Source organism: Odontesthes bonariensis, chromosome 10, assembly GCF_027942865.1.
Source record: "Odontesthes bonariensis isolate fOdoBon6 chromosome 10, fOdoBon6.hap1, whole genome shotgun sequence".
In the NCBI taxonomy this organism is placed as follows: Eukaryota; Metazoa; Chordata; class Actinopteri; order Atheriniformes; family Atherinopsidae; genus Odontesthes; species Odontesthes bonariensis.
The window spans coordinates 27,898,134-27,915,388 of record NC_134515.1 but is presented as its reverse complement, the minus strand read 5'-3'; the positions used below and the strand labels follow the sequence as shown (position 1 = coordinate 27,915,388).

The window sequence follows — 17,255 nt, the reverse complement described above, 5'->3', positions numbered from 1 at the left end:
CTAATCACCGCATTCAATCATTTTTGAGTACATTGTACCCGGTTTCCGAGCATTTCTGGAGGCATTGTTGTAGGTTGCGTCAATTGTGCAAGGTATGCAGATCAACGATATATGAACTATCCATAACTTAGCTGGAAAAAAAAATGACACTCCACAGCCCTCAAAGGAAGATGCCAGAGAGAAGTCTGGGACTGCTGGCTGTGTGTTGTCTGAAAAGTGCTGCTACTTTTGGGAGGTCTGAATTGGAACACAGCCATGCCAACCACTACACCATCCCTCTATTTTCCTGTCTGTCTCTTTATTCCTCAGCGTGTCAATATGTCTGTCTCTTTCTCTCTTTCAAGCACAAAACCAAGGTGCGCATTAGGTGCTGGTGCTGCACATTTTGATGCTTGGCTGTCACTGGATCATTGTCTGGCGACATAAAGCGCAGCAAAGCACTGAGCGGTGATGAAGTGGAGGGGTTTTAAGCCTGTGCTCACTGGCACTTTCTTTCAACCAGTGTCATCCCGATGTGAAAGTATAGCCAATCCGCAGCTGAAATATGGAACACAGAAAACATGCAGAGGGAGCTTCTTCCAATTTCAGTTCTTATTCCATTATTCCACCGGAGGCTTGATTGGACAGAGAGGGTAATTTGCGAGCCAGTTCAATAGGCACACTACCTGTAAATAATTGAAGCCCTTCGTGTCTTTTCTGATATAATCATATAGCTATCGTGTTAACGCATCCTGCAATTCCCTTCTTTTAGGTCAGATGCAGGACCACTTGGTATCTCGCTATGACCTGTCTCCATACTCGCCTGAGCACCTAGGCCTTGCAAATGTGAAATATAAAGGCGATCGACCGCAATGACAAATGATGAAAAACAAAAAATATGGTGAACAAATGGGATATTTCCAAGCAAAATGATTTGGCCCATGATGTAGAAAAGGAAGATTCAGCATCCACTTGTTTACTTATCTCTGTCAGAGCTCTATCAGTCAAGCAGCTGAATAAAAAGTCTGCACGATATGAATCGTAGATGCCATTAAAATAGACTGAAGAGCCAACAGGAACGAGAAGAGAAATCATCCCTTTTTGTTCTATATTGTCATGAATTGTATTATTGCGAGAACTGTCTCCTTCAAATGCTCTTAATTAGACCAGTGTTTAAAAGATGTTGAACTAATCATTATTTTTCTAACCTCATTTTGAAAAAGACATGAATATCAATTAATCCAATCTGCAATGGCTCTCACCTTTCCTGCTGTGCACTCCTCTCAAATGTGCATGACAAAAAAAGATGTGAATAATTTATCAATTGTCTTATATTTGAATTGATTAATTCACTAATGCAAAATTAATACATGGCTATCCTGCACATTCCAGCCGCTCCATTCTCTCCCATCTTTAATGAAGCAGTTAAAGTACTATGGCTCTTGCCTTGAGTGAAATACTCACTGAGGAAGTGGGTGGAGGAATGGAGGCCTAAGTTATCTGTTTAATACATATATAATGATGATGTTTCATCAGAATCAACTGTCTATCTTTCAGATTAAGACAAGTGAGAGGTACCCAAAGTGTTTCATGGTGTGTGAATCAGTTCTCTAAGGTACAGCTTTCTAAGTGCTTGGGTAATAAAGAAACAAACAAAAAGAAAAAAAAAGAAAAGAAAAGAAACCAAAAACATCAAACAGGCTTTAATGGGAGGATGAAAACAAACAAGAAGAGGTCAGACAGATGGAGGAAGGGCAAGGTTTAACCAAATAAGGGGGCTATGAACCTGAAATGCTCTCTGTGTAAGTGGCCTTGATGCTGAGAGCACACAGCAAGCCAGGTTGCTGCATTTTCTTTGCTGCTTAATGATGAGAAGTGCAAAGGGTCAGTCCTGCCATTTGACGTTTTTACACATTTAATGGTGCCACATGGCAACTTATCATCCGCTGTACTTCCTGTACTGGGAAGCACAGTAGGGGCGAAGAAATGGGACAGAATGTGTGCCAGTGTGTGTGAGCGTGTGTTTTTGCACACTCATGTCGTGCCTGTTCTTTGCTGGTGATTCACCCAGCTCTCTGGCACTCATCCAGGACCTATTTTCTCCTTCGCTTTACATAACAGCAAACAATATCATTGAAACTGTGTGTCCTGTCCTTTCTCTTCCTACTCCTCCTCCTCCTCTTGTTCCTGTGCCACTTCCTGTCCTTACTTACCCCACCTTCCTGTATGTGTGGGACCTCTTACTACCTCTCTGTGCTGTTGCACTTCTGTACCCATCATGGGATTGTGATGCGACCGGTCGGGAACAGATGCTCCCTGGCCACACCCAAAGCACAGTGTGGTACAGCAGATTCGATAGAATAGCACGGAGTGTTGCGTGGGACGGGAAGCCGTTTTAAGATGACATGTCCCCTAGGACTTCCTAAAGGCCCAGGATCTGCTATCCGTTACACCATATGCCTACAGGACAGCACCCCACAGGGCACCAGGACGTGATGGGCTGAAAATAGGGATACACAGTCACAATCCTGATTGCGCTGGCCAACATACGGCCATTCGGCACCAAAAGAGCCCTGTGACGAGGTTTAAGATAATGGTACAAGAGGGGGTGGAGAGCTGAGGGGGGTTGAAAATAGAAAATCAAAGGGGAAAAGGGAGAGGAATTGAGAAGAGGGCTGAGGTTAAAGGCAGTGTGTTTGACTGTTCTGAGTGTCAGGGTGTGTGTAGGAGAGGTGTAGGCAGAGTTTAGTGTCTGGACTGCTCAGTGACTCAGGTGTGAATAATACGTTGGTTCTACTTTGTGTGAATAAGAGAGAGCCAGGGGGATGTGTCTAGGTGGCTGAGGGTGAGTTCAGCTGCGTCTATGGCCTTCTCCACGACAGCCAGCCTGCACACTGCTCACCGGTGCAGAAGCGCTAATTGAATTAAGTCTTTATTATCAGGCTGCAGAGGCAGCACTTCTCCCCATCTCGGCCCGCTTGGCTGACACTTTCTCCTTGAACACCTGCTTGACATCAACTTCCTCTTCTATTTATTTATCCCCTCTCTCCTGTGGCCAGCTACTGGCTGCATTCCTCACTCCCTTCCACTTATTTCTCTAAATTGGCATATTGAGCAAGACTATAGTTCTTTTATGTTTCTTTTTGTCTATCTCTACTGCAAAATCTGTCTCAGCTTGAATAGCCTGGCTTGAATAACTTCACCAGTGTGTAGGGCTTCTGTCATTTGGCATCCAAAAACGACACATAATCAAAAACAATAATTCCTTGGACTGATCTTGTCCTTCTTGCCCTTTAGCAGCAACCCCTTTGAATTTAGAGGGAATAAAGCCGATAAAGCTTGATGATGTTCTATGTTCTTTTGAATGGTCTCTTGTGGGCAAACTGACCAGTGTAATATACGGCAGCCAGCATGCAAACTAACATATATCTAGTCCCCTGTCCATTTCCACTAGCCTCAGGCTCAGGCTGCTTCCCTGGGCTCAGAGTGGGCATTACTTTAGAGGACAGACTAACACGAGGCACTATTAAGTTGGCCAGCAGTCTGAGGGCCTTGGACTTGGCACAGCACTCACTGTAATCTATTGACCGTTTGCATTCTCCCTCCCATGCCCCAAAACCACAGGACTTTTCTCTATCTGTCAGTTAAAGCCATTGCTCACCTCCCTCTACCTCTATCTGCTGTTTACTCACTCAATTTTTCTCTTTTTTTCCCCTCCCTCTTATATGTCAGCTCAATCCTCCTCTATTCCATCTCTCCCTCGCTCTTTCATCTATTTGCGTAGCCCCCCAAACCCCGCCCCCGCCCCTTCTCCACCTCACCCTATCCATCACCATCCTTCCCATCTCCATCTAGTCTGATCGCCTCTCTTATCGACATGTTTCCATTTTCTAAACTGCTCTCGCTCAATCAAATTCACTCTTCCTTTAATGAACATTTTTCATTTTCTCTTTCATGCACTCTTACTTCAGGCTGGCTGGGTTCAACTAAATCCTTTGCTCTCAGCTTTCCCTAGTGGGCTTTACTTCAGCCACCCCACATGGCCCAAGGTGGGCACAACTGTCCTTGTAACGGCCGGGCTGGTGACTGGGCAGGAGCAGCGGGGTACAGTGTCCTTCAGGGCATGACACAAAGGGGTAACCAAGTGTCACTATTCAGCAAACTAAAGTTTCACACAGGATTTGTTGGGATGTAAACAACAGAAGAAAAGAAGGACAGGCAGAGACAAAAGATAAAGGAGATCAGACTAGGTCACTTCACCACACTGTCTCTTCATATTCACTTGACATGATGGATTTTTTTCATAACTCTGGCTTGGGTCAGAGCCATAAGTCCTTCTGTCCTGAATCCAATATGATTTTATCAACTACCTCTTCATCTTTCATGCCTCTCTTTCTGTCTGCATTCCTCCTTCTTTGTGCCATCCCTTCCTCCCTGTGTCTTTCTCCTGCTGCTGCTGTCCTTTCCCCCTCTGCCCTGAAACACTGCTAGCGATTGCCACAAAGCATTAGAACCAAACACTATCGGACGGCCTTCTCAGGCACATCTTACACATCAGCCCCCCACCCCCGGAACCCCACCATGTACACATAGACAAACAGAAAGTCCAGCACTTCTTCACACCATTTACTAGACTTGGTGACAGAAACACAGATTACTCATAATGCTTGGGGGAGGTCTTATTCACAGTGTCAAACTCACTCCAACACTACCTCTCTGATATAAAAGATATAGACATAGAATACACAAGTACTATTTTTAATTAAAAACACACATGCTTTCACTTGTACTTACGCACACACATGCCATCTCAATATATCAAAGTGCCTCCATATGTTCACACGTAACGTGGTTTCAAATGCATAGTCACGATCTCTCAAGCTTGCGGACATACAGTGTGTTTTTGCAGTACATTTACGTATGTGTACACATGCCCCCCCCCCCCTCTCTACGTCTTTTGTGCAGCGATACACAAACACAAGTCACAGGCTCCGTACACAATGGCAAACAAACAGTCATTAGTAGATTTCAGGCTGCCTCTCAGTTTTTGCTCGACTCTGTTGTTGGTGTACCCGCGCCTCTGGGGTGGCGCCTCTGCTGTAGGTTTTAATAAAAGCATTGTCTTTGGAAGCTGTCTAAAGGGACTTGGTTTCATTTTGGAGTGCTGCTGCCGCTGCTGTTGCTGTTTCTGTGGATGTGGGAGGAGAGAGGGCTATTGCGCTGGGACACGGGGGCGACTAGGTTCAGTGTCAATGCAGGGCCCTCCAAGGACTGGAGCTTATTGTTTGATAGTTTCAATATACAATGTGTGCATGCATTGTGTGTGTGTGTGTGTGTGAGAGAGAGCGTGTGTGTTTTGTGGACATGCACTGCAAGCATATGTGCAAATTTATGCCTTCCAAACTTGAGTACAAGTCAAAGTACAAGTCAAAGCACACAGCTAAACGCAACCCAAAAATTCAGCTTTTCAATGGTTACAATAAATCGACTCGATCCCTTTATTCAACAAAAAGAGATTATACAAACATGCAGGCATGACAGTCACAGAAAAGCTCTCTCTTTTGTGGTGTGAGATGAGTTGCAATGAAGCAGTCCCATAAAACAAACAGTGGAGACAAGAAAAACTAATGTGCAACTGCTCCACCATGAAATCATGTGATGATTACGGGATGCTATAATGAGCTATCTCTATACGACACACAGGTGTCCATTAGGTCTTTGTGCTGACCAATCTGTGACACCATTCAGTCAACAGTAACTCCATCTGTCAGCATTGAAACACCTCTGAAAAAGCCCCTCAAGGGGACATTAATGTCATTTTTGATGGACAATGAATGCCTGCTCTCAACAGGAGCTGAATGGTTCGACCATGATGAGGTCAAATCAAATGTTAATGTCTAGATTTGGAACCACATTTCTTTGCCTTCCTTCTGTTTTCACCCTTCTCCCACAGGCACCTTCAGATCCCATCAGCTGAGGCAACATGGACACATCTTTAAAGAGGCAAAAGGAAAGACTGAGTATTGCTATCTCAAAAGCAGCAGTAGAGAAAAATCCTAATTGTGCCTTTAAGTGGGTTCCCTCCTGTGGAGTGAAGGTGCAAGGTAACGGCCATCTTAAATCACAGCCTGGCTGTGGCCTTCATTAAAGCCATAATGCCAGGCTCTCCCTTTAATGGAAATGGAAGCCAGCGAGGCTGCGGGTGTAAATTAAAGTGTAAGGCCCGAGTAGGGAAAGATTTCCCTTGCTCTGACAGGTGCGGCCTGAATTAGCTGTAGTGCTGTTCAAGCAGTCAGTGGGAGAACACTGCTATTGATTTTAAGCACTGTTGCACTTCCTATCTGAAAGGGAATGTGTATTACTACAGCTAAGCACATCAATCACTCAGCATTCCACCACTATCCCCTGGCATGCTTCAGATTTTGAAATGATAAACAAACAGAAACAGACCAACACAAAAGACAGCGATGGCTGCATTGTCAGTGCACGGGCTTTGCTGGTGTGCATCAGCATGAGGCTCATAAAATACATTTGTGCTTGCATGCAATTGGTCCACTTCATCTTCTCTTCCTTGTGTTGACAGGATGCCATCTTTATTCAGAGCATGTCCTGCATTGCATGTCACCTTGGTCAAACGGCTGGCGTCAGCTCCTTGAGCTCTGGCTGTGGCCCACTCACATGTTTACGACCTGCATGTGTCAGAGTTGTTACATGCACGCAGTGCAGCCATGCAGCGCTGTGCCTCCCTGGGCATGACCCCGCTGCTTATCTCTGCCTCCCATCATACCCCGCTGACCCGGTCGAGAGGCGCTGGCTGGGGAAGAATTAGCCTTCTTAGCCTATTCCCCACAGGGGTCAACCCACAAACAGACAAGCAGACAGCCCGACCACAGTCAGACACTAACAGACCCACCCATATGCACCTCAAGACTTGGAATGACAAATGTTAAGGCAGCACTTAACCACAGGTGTCCCTGATGTGACCTCTCACACGTGACCTTGAACAGAAAAGCTTTTCATGTTGAGGTTTGCCATCAATCAGCTCCTATCAATCACACACACCCCACTTTTCACCCCTCCACAACCTTTAATAGCCCCAACATCCATCACTACACCCTACCCTTTCACTGACATCTGGAAAAATACAAACACTTCACAACCTTTCTCCCTGACTCTCAGAGTATACAGTAAACACATGCACACACACATCCTGTCCTGCAGAGATGGCTCTGCTGTAATGTGATGTCCTGCTGTTTTGTCAGGTGTTTTGTTGTGTCAGTAGGTGCACTATTTGAGATACTCCCTGGTGACACATCTGAGATGTCAACACCTGCTCTAAGATTTGACCAATACTCGCCAGCTGGGAGTTGACCACTACATAGTAGACCCTCAGCAGTGACTGACTTTGTCCGGGAGCATCTTGTCTACAAAGGCAAAAGACCAAAAATCTCTCTCATTTTCAGGCTGTCGTGATTTGTGACATCTGTGCTCTAACACAGAAGAGATGGTCTTTTTTATCACCACTCTTATCAATGTATTCTTTATGCGTATTTACCTTGCTATGACAAGAAACAATGGGTATATTCTGTAGAGCAATAAAGGTGACTCTAATACCTTCTATACAGGCCACACCTGATTGTTGTATAAGCTCGACGGTGGGAATAAAAAAAACCCAAAAAAAGCAAAACAAGTGAACATAGAGCTCTTTCAGCCTGTAATTACACAAGAGAACATATTCTAATTGGCAGTGTCTTTCTGCAGGACTATTATCAATGTCTCTCTGAGGCAGGAGAAGAGAGAAGGGGCAGGGTGAGCAATGGGTTTTATGTCAGTAAGCTCAGGGTCCATTTACACATGGATGAGGATTGCAAATAATACCAACACAGCAAGTCCAGCCCGCATGAATATATAAAGAATAGGCTTATTCCGAATGTATGAACGTGTAAAATTTAGTAAAAGGGAGGATTGTATGAACAGACTGCATTTGCTGTAGCGGTGGAAACGATCGGGTGGTCTGAGCAGTGAGAGGATAATGTCTGAGGTAGTCCAAGACAGTCCCTCGTCCAAATCTCGGAGCTGTCAAATCTGAAGAAATTAGCCAAACGACTCAAATAAAAGAGCAATCTGGTGCTGTCAAATGCCAAGGTATATTATCAAAAAGTCACATGCATTATTAATTGTGATCCTAGACAAACACACTCACTGACGTTAAGTTTTACGTGTTAAAATTAGCGGAAATCCCCACGAGGACATGTTTTCCATCTATACGCATCTGCATACATTAACGAAAAACATCAAGCGCAACGCTGGAACCCCTACTCTTTTCCAAATATCACAGCAGCCGTTGGTATTTTGTTTCGCTTGTGGGTGTAACGTCTGACCTAGACTATTGAGTGGTGAATGTGCAGACAGATAGGAACACATTAACATACCATTCAAAGCAGATGTTGTGCTGGTGCTTACGGTGTTAATTGGCACGCTAAAAGGTAGTTATTAGTCAATATTAATATTCTATGATGTTTCTGCAAAGTGTGAACTTTTTCTAAACAGCCATCAGCAGCCTCTAACATTCAACAGCCCACTCTGAAGTTGAGGGAGGTCGGCAAACTGTCTTTAAAAGAAATGTTAAACTAAATATAGTAATCGCAGTTGCTTGAATGTAACACCTGCGAGGCTATGGATCTTTAAAAACAGGTATGTCTTAAAAGAGGGCATGAGTATAGTTGTCTTACCTTGTTTTAGGGGATGTCGTTAGCCATTCTTCATGCTTTTCAAATGTTATCAAGTAAGCTGCAATCTCCTGTGAAAAAGAGAGGAGAGGAGAGAGGAAAGGAGTGAGGCTTAGATATGTCATCTTTAATCACTGCTCTCTTGTGTTTGTAATACATTTGCGAGACTGCTTCATTGATATTCAGACAGTCTAAGCAGTAACGCAAACAGAGGAAAGATGGAAACAGGGGCAGCGCCGAGGAGTTCAAGCAGGTAAACGCACTCTGGTAGAAGTAAAATGAAAGACAGAAGTGGGATGTGGCTGAGGTCAGATCATCTTCTGAGACCATCTTTGTTATGAAAGCTTTGATCAAGTTCTCCTCTGAGGACATCAAGGTACTCTCAGAGAGATTGACGTCTCTGTGTTTGAGAGCGAGTAGCTTTTAACATTTTAGGTCCGATCCTCTTCCAAATCCCTTTGATCTGCCCTTGACACTCCTCTAAAGATCAATCCACTCTTTAACCTTTGAATAATAATTACACGCAAGTCTCACAATATTGACACGTGTGCGTACTGCTACTTTGAAAAGCTGTAGATCCCTTGGATTCAGCTGTGCACAACCAGATTCTGTTTGCCCTGAAATAATGATGATAATAATAACAATAATAAAAAAAAAGTCCAAACTGCCACTGGCATAAATACAGATACTTCAAACACTTTCATGTTTCCCAAGCTCACCCAGCCTACTGCATGTGTTAGAGTGTGAGGGGAACACGCTGCACCATACCGGGCCATTTTCTCTCCGAACTAATGGGCAGATATAAAAGCACTTTGGATACTGGTAGACAACCTAATGATTACCAGCGACAGCCAGCAATTCAGTCTTCACAAGAACATTTGTCAGACTCTTTCAGCGAGCAAGACACAGGAACAGACTTGATGCCATCTTGCACAAAACACTGTCGTCTTATTTTCTGAGGACGTGCGTCTCTCCTCGTGTTGGAGCGCCAACAAACCTTTAACAGTAAATGTGTTGTTCGGTTGCTGTCCTCCTTGGTACGAGAGGCTATATTTTGTTACTTCACCTGTCCATTTGAGGCTAAAATGGCCAAAAAGGAAAAAGTGTCAACCCTAGAAAAACGCTACATGCCCAACGCTACATTTCCTTAAATGGCCAGCTGATGGTAACATCCTAAACATCTACAGCAGAAATAGGTTCATTTCTTTCCAAACATTACTAACTCGAATAAAAAAAATATAAAGACTTGACAACGACCTGGGATACATCCATGGCATGTCACGATTTCAACACACAACCAATGGAAAATGTCATCATGACTACAAGCGGTGGAAAAACACAGGACATACTGTATGCCGCAGACCAAGAACATCACCAAAACTGAACTGGTTGTGATTTTAGAATTCTTAAGACTCTTTCAATCCTCCTTTTCTCTACACTCAAGTATGCACCGCTGCAAGAAGCCTCGTCAAGGCTGTGGCCGCCAGTATGACCTGGCACAGGCACAGCGCACTGGCGATAGCCCACAGGGATGCTGCAGGGTGTGCAGTGTGAGGGGTTCCCAGGCTGGCGGGGGTCCCAAAAGAGAGGGGGTGGAAGCATGACTGGCACTACTGCCTCCAGGTGCAGGCTGGGAGATAATGTTGTGTTGATTAACTTCCTCTCCTCCTGCCATAATGACCTGAGGTACTAAAGCCATGACGAGACGGAGTGTTGAATTAAGAAAAAGATAGCAAAGGGATAAGGTGGAAGAGAGAAGCACAGGGCTGCTCCTCCGCTTTGAAATTTCTGTTATACAACTGCAAAAACAAACAAAAGGAAAGAAAAAAACAGCCAGAAATGAAAAAAAAAAAAACGACAGTCCAGAACTTTATTGAATGAATGAGAAAAAAATTTGAAAACTTGGAGAATTTGTGGTAGTTGAAGAAACAACAAATGCAACATACAAATGGAGAAGAGGACTGCATAACTGACGGTAAGGTTATGTTTCTCCACACATTTGTAACTAAATTAGACTAACATGGCAGTGATTGGATTAATCTCTGCTATTCTAACTGCAGCGGGAAGCTCCTTCAGTGACCTCTGTGCCTGTTAGCACACAGCCCTTCCATCACTCTTGCCTTTAAGATCCAGCCACAGCCTCTGCCACAGCGGAGGAGGATGAAATAGGGGGCCACATGGTCTCGTATTTAGAAAAATTTAAACTGAAGTAGGGAGAAAGGGGTGCCTCTACCTCTGGCTCTTTGCTTATTCCTTCCTCTCTGAACAGATGCCAGGGATTATTCCAACCCCCCGACCAGCCATAAAGGTGCAATAATCTTATGGTGAGGAAACAAACAAAAACAGACGTGCAGCCATTAAACAGCTGCAAGGAGACAAAGTTTGCATGGGCAGCATTATGAGAGGCTAGCGCTCGTTCAGGTTGAGCAAACACGCTTGAGGGTTAGTGGAAGAGCTGGGCAGGGGGAAATGCGTAAGCGGTGTGCTGTACACTGATGGTGCATCAAAGTCAAGCCAGCTGCCGTCAATGGGCTGTGGACTCTGTCTGCTGACCTCACTGCCTTTGGCCTGCTCTCACTGGTGAAATATTCAGAGGAAGCTCTCCGAACACACAGCTCCTACCCCGGTCTAACTCTAAAAACTGCATGCACCTGATGTAAGCTTGTTAAAAATGCTGTTCATTATGCCTCAGCCTCCCTTCTGACATGATTTTTAACATGGTTTTATATCCAGGTGTTGCTGAACTATACTGCATCGTTAAGTATTGTTTTTGGCATTACTCAAATTAACGCTCTCATCGTAGCCTGATCTAAAAAAAACATAACAATCAGCATAAGCTTGTGCTGAAGCGGAGAGTAAGTTTGAGCAATAACTCCTCTAATTGACATGGTGATTGCAAAAAAAGAGGGCTTTTCGTTTTTCGGGAGAAAAAAAAAAGCCGTTTGTTGTAGCCCAGCCATCTCATTTGTTTCTTTTGCCACTGCAAAATCAGCATCATACTGTCAGCGGGAGGGGGGGGGGGGGCATGTTTCAAAGCTGAGATGAAGAGATGATGAGAGGAGAAAGCATCTGTGTGCGTCTTTCTGCCACGTCACAATCAGAAGGCCTGATTACTGGTTACCTGTCTGTGCATGGCCCGTTAATAACATGCTTTTCGTGCGCTGTCGCTCCTGTACTCTTCAATGTGTCTCCTCTTTGGTTCCCTCTTCTCAGAGCCTCTGCACACCCTCTCCTACCTTGTTCCCCTCTTTCTTTCCCATAACCGCTGAGGTGAAAAGGTAATCCACCGTGAGAAAATGTTCATTTTGAGATGACTGGCTCTTGCCGTCTCACTTTTCAAATGATATTTCCATTCTAAAGGTACAACATTTATTCCATCGAGAATCATCTCTTCGAAGGTCTACCAATTTGAAATTGGAAACGACAAGAACATATTCATCTCTTTTCATGTCTGTGTATCAAGACGCGGAGACGTGGGAGCAGGGGCAGTACATTTTCAGAGAAATATACACCGTTTGACTCATTTCGTAATCTAATTGTCCCAAGTAGTAAGATGAATTCAGCAGAAATTGTTTGTGGGTCTGATCTGATAGATTTTCTCCAACCTGTGCATTTAAAGCAAACCTGTGTTTGATGGACATAATTAATGCAGATTTTCTTATCCCTGGACAACGAGGGCCTTGAATGTTCTTCTTCACTCCTTTGACTCTCCTTCTCATCATATACTTTGATTTATAGAATAAAATAGAAGCGTTGAGAGAAGCAAATCTTCAACAACTGGGAGACAGGCCTGATCACTGGAAACAGCTATCGCCTTGCCATTAGAAGGAGAGATAGGAGTCTTTGGCAATTATCTCAGGACAGATCAAACACCTGTCTCTAAACACCGCCCATCACGTCTACGCTCTTCTTCTGCAATTTGTGCATTTGAACTGACAAAAACTAAGAATGATGCAAAATGAGAACGACACAAAGCTGTATATGGATACATTTTTCTCCTACCTTTATGTTAAACAACCCACTGATGAATTATTGTGTGAGAATTTAGTCATAATTTACACATTACATAAACACACAGAGTAATGACTCAGAGACATACAGAATCCAGTCTTTGTGAGAAGAAAAACATCAACAATTACAGCATGTTTGTCCATTACAGTATTATTCCAGTTATACTGGTGCTCTAGTGACACTAATGAAAATGCACTTAATGAATAGCTGTATTAGAAAAACTAACTTTAGCAACAGTATTGATTGCTGTAAAAGCTTGAGCTAATGAAATGAATATGAGTGAGCAGGAAGATGTGAGAGAATAGATAGAGTGAAGTCTGGTTAGAGAGGAGAGCACAGCGCCTCCAGCCTGCCTCCTGGTGAAGTCTAGGGAATGCATCCTTCAAAGCTTTGACCTTGCCCTACACTTGAAAGCAGGAAGTGGATGAAAGGGGGGGCCATAAAGGAGGGATACGGTGAGAGGAGCCCTCCCTGATGACCTGGGTTTTACTGTGGAGTGCCAGGTCATCTGATATTTCCTCCAGGGCAGCCCAGGAAACCAACCTGACCAGGGCCAGGCACAAATGGACTGATGGTGTGTTTGGGAAGGGCAGAGGGGTTCGCTGAGGCACCGGGCAATCACGAGATTGCATACACACACACACAAACACACACACACACACACACACACACACACACACACACACACACACACAAAAAAGAATCCTAATGCAATTAGACACAGATGGATATGAGCACAGGAGAAATAGATGAAGGAGGAGGGTGGAGGAGTTACTGAAAAGGGAGAAGATAATCAAAAAGAAGAGTGGAGGAAGAAAGTTTTCAAGTTTTTTACAATGACAATAAGAAATGCATTTAAAACAGTGGAAGTGTGAAGGTACGGTGATTAAAAAAGAGCGTTTTGGTTCGATTCCACAGGCATAAGCACCTTGGCTGAATAATCTTTTGGTTTTGTTTTGTTTATACTTCATGAATTCTTAATGCACTAGCAATATGTATCACACATTATATCTACGTAATCTCATGCAGCCATAACACTCTTTTACGCTGGGAGAGTACTGAGGTACAGTGAATCTATTTTAGCAAGCTGTATCCTCCAGCTAGCCTTTAAGATTGTTTGAGCTTGTCCTATATGAGGATGCAGTGGATCTACTCACAAGACTAATGGTCAGGGCAGAGGAAAACAGAGAGAAAGTGAGAGAGATGAGACAGAAACGGAGGAGAGTGAGGGAGTTGAGAAAGTAAAAGTAAGCAACAATAGAGTAGTCGGTTGACAGCTGCACTTGGCATCTGTTGAAGAGGAGTGAAGCTCTTCTATGAGTCCCAGAGCTAGGTTAAAAAGATGCCCCCTTCAGCATACTGCTCATTAGGATCTGCATGGGGCTACGCTCCTAACAGGGAGGGGTGGAAGTCACACTGAGTCCACTCTGTTAGTCCACAGTGAAGCACAACAGAGTTGTTCTGCTCTGTCTTCCCAAAAACCACAAAGGGCCTTGTATTTTGGCATCTGATGTATCGGAGCGATTTAAAGTGTCCAGCTGAACCAAATCATTTGGGGGAGCAGTGGGCAAGCTCATAAAAAAGCATCATATCTGACACATTTGTCCATCACATGTACACCTTTACCATAAAGGCTTTGACATACGTTTAGAAATATACCTGAAGCAATAGTATTCTGTTTGTCCATCTGGCTCCCTGAGCTCCTTTTCAGCTACTGCTTTCCAGCCTTCTTCTGCCATACAGGACGCTGAAAAAGCAATACAAGCCGTCCACTGGCCTACATTATACATAGTTCTGGGATCAATTTGGCATTGATCCTGGATAGTGATGCTTTCCAGTAGCTGGTCAATGCTTCTCTTCACATTTCTGCTTGGCATGCTGGCCATAAGACTCTACTGAAAAAGGAGGCATTCTCCTGGGGAGACTCCTCTCACTTCTCAACGCCTCCCTGCTCCCACAATCAATGTTACCTACAGCAGCTGCTCTGCCAGCACTCTCTGTTTTGTTTACTGTATCACTTCTATATGGTATATACTTGTGTATAAGAGCCTGCAATAAGTGACACGGTGGCTGAGGTTCAGTTTTATGTCAGAGGGGTGCTGTGGAATGGGAGTGTGGATGTTTGGGGGGAGGTTGATGCCACTCAACATCAGATCAACAAACCAAATCAAGGTTTTTCCTTCTTTTGAAAAAGAGCCAGCACAAATCACACAGCAGAGTTACAATAAAGCAAAGAAGACAAGCTGTAGCTACTTCATCAGCTGAGCAACACACTATGTACAGGGGAAAAGTGAGGACAAGATAATACGGAAATGTCTCTTGATATTCCTTAATTCTCAGTAATTGCAAATAATATAATCATCACATAATAGATTCAAGATTCGCTATTCCTTCCCTGTTCACTTACTCAACACTCAACTAGTCCAGCTGAGGCACAACTATTGGTATTAAAATTGAGGGAAAAAACATATGATTCATTGTGTTAAATAAATACTAGAAAATGTAAATATGCATCTGTGCAAAAAATGTCGTTTTCCACAGATCTGTTTATTGGACCCTCTGATACAGTGAGTGTGAGAAATCCCAATTCCATGATTTCCTCCTCATCTTCTCAGTTTCAGAATGAGAAGCTGCCGCCATGTGCTGAGGGGAAACCAGGGCAGAAGGGAGAATGAAACCAGGACCAAGAAGGATCTGGCATGAGGTGGAATTTTCTGGCTTTGGAGCCATGGCTGCTGTCTCAGATGCCCATTGAGAGAATGTAATTGTTTGGGCTACAATGGTCAACCATCTCTTCCCACAAGAGACAGCAAATAAAGATGAGAGAAGGACAAGTTTTCAAGGAAAATATCGACATAATGTGGTATAATACTGGGACTGTATGAGAATTCTACATTAAGTTGAATGAGATGAAATATGCACATCTTTTTTTCAGCCAATATGGGGCTGCACGGTGACCCAGTGTTTGTTGCTAGGGATATGTGTGGCTGCTTATGTAAAACCAATATGGGACCACCTGCTGAAATACCTTTGAGAACTGCATATGTAGTGATTCTATTACACCTCTTTTTATTTCTATCTCTCCCTCTCTTTCCCCCCAGGCTCCGACTTCTAGCATGACTCAAAGATGTATTGGAGCCTTGGCAGAAATGTGAAGCATTACATTAGTAGACAGGGCAGAAATTGTGTGAGTGCTTTACTACAGGGCACTGCGGGAAGTGGCCAGGTATGCTTCCTGATGGCCCACGGCTGCCTGACCTCTGGCGTCCTCACTGCACGTCCTCTTCATCAGCTATGCAGCAGGACGTGTGCTCCCCCCTGCTGACAGCCCAACCAAGGAGAACGGAGAGTGGCGGAGCCCCTGTGATGCTGACCTTACCGCAGCCCCGCCGCCGAGACTTAGGGCGGTTCCCCAACTCCACAACTGAACTTTTCTTCTCTCTCCTCTGTCCACCAAAAGAGGAAAAGAAAACGCAGGAGCAGTCAAACTTTCTAGGTGATGGGGTTCTCTGTCTGTCTCCTCTCTTTTCAAATTCTGTTCTATATGTCTTATTTTTTGACAGATGTTCTTATCTTGTAGGACAGCAAATATTGGAAGCGCCATGTCCGATTGTGCAGCCAGCAGGTGTGTTTGATTCCCAATTCAGTTTCACACTTTAAAGCAGGGCAGACATAAATATTACATTTGTTGCTTTCTTACACTTTGTGTTGGAATGATATTACAGTAAAAATCCATTGAGAGGCATTAACTGTCATCGACATATAAACAAGGTTTGATTTCTCTCAGCATAGCCATTAGAAGAATCTAAACACTATATGCTAAAATATCACCAAAATATTACCAAAAGTCAGGGCAGGAAAGTAGATGGGCTATATTTATGGGGTACTTTTCTAGTCTAGTTGACCACTCAAAGCATTTTTACACTACAAGCCACATTCACCCATTAAGACACACTCATATAGCACATCTTAATGCAAACAGTATCAAAGGCTTGCGGTGCTTTTTCTCTATCACACACAAACACTCAACAATGGAGACATCAAAAGCAATGTGGGGTTCAGTGTCTTGCCCAAGGACGCTTCAACATGCGGTCCGGGGCAACCTGCGTTCGAAACATCGACTTTCCTACTGGCAGACAACGTTTTTCGTCCTGACCTACATCTGCCCCGTCATGGTACTGCAACTGTCAGGGATCACGTGGGACCGAACCAAAGAGGGAGGGGGAGGGGTGGAGAGATTTTCACATATTCCTCAAAGGGCACAAATGAGCCCGAATTCTGTCTCATGTGACTCAAAAAGTCTATTTATCTCAGGCTCCTAAATCAATTAATGCCGGCATTATCCACTGAATTCTACTATTCACTGCGGCTGAATGACAAGGGCACCCTTGCATGAAACCATTTTTGACTTTCAATCAAAGACCCCAAACACTTTCCCACGGAACCACCTATAGGCCTTCCTTCAGAACTGCAGCTATTTTTGACAAGTCATACACGTGTGCTTGTTAACACAACAAATAATAACTAAAAGTAAGT

At 44.0% G+C, this 17,255-nt stretch overlaps 1 protein-coding gene across 9 annotated transcripts in view; it reads right to left on the bottom strand.

Annotated features, from left to right (window-relative positions):
- camta1a (calmodulin binding transcription activator 1a) overlaps nt 1-17,255 on the bottom strand; it is a 291,503-nt gene that overhangs the window by 155,485 nt on the left and 118,763 nt on the right. For all 9 annotated transcript variants that reach the window (XR_012770417.1, XM_075475050.1, XM_075475051.1 and 6 more), the window contains one exon: nt 8,712-8,779. Coding sequence is in view for 7 of the 9 variants with exons in the window: in XM_075475050.1 (XP_075331165.1) it covers nt 8,712-8,779 (68 nt within the window). In the remaining 2 variants the exon portion in view is untranslated. The remainder of the gene's footprint in view (nt 1-8,711; nt 8,780-17,255) is intronic.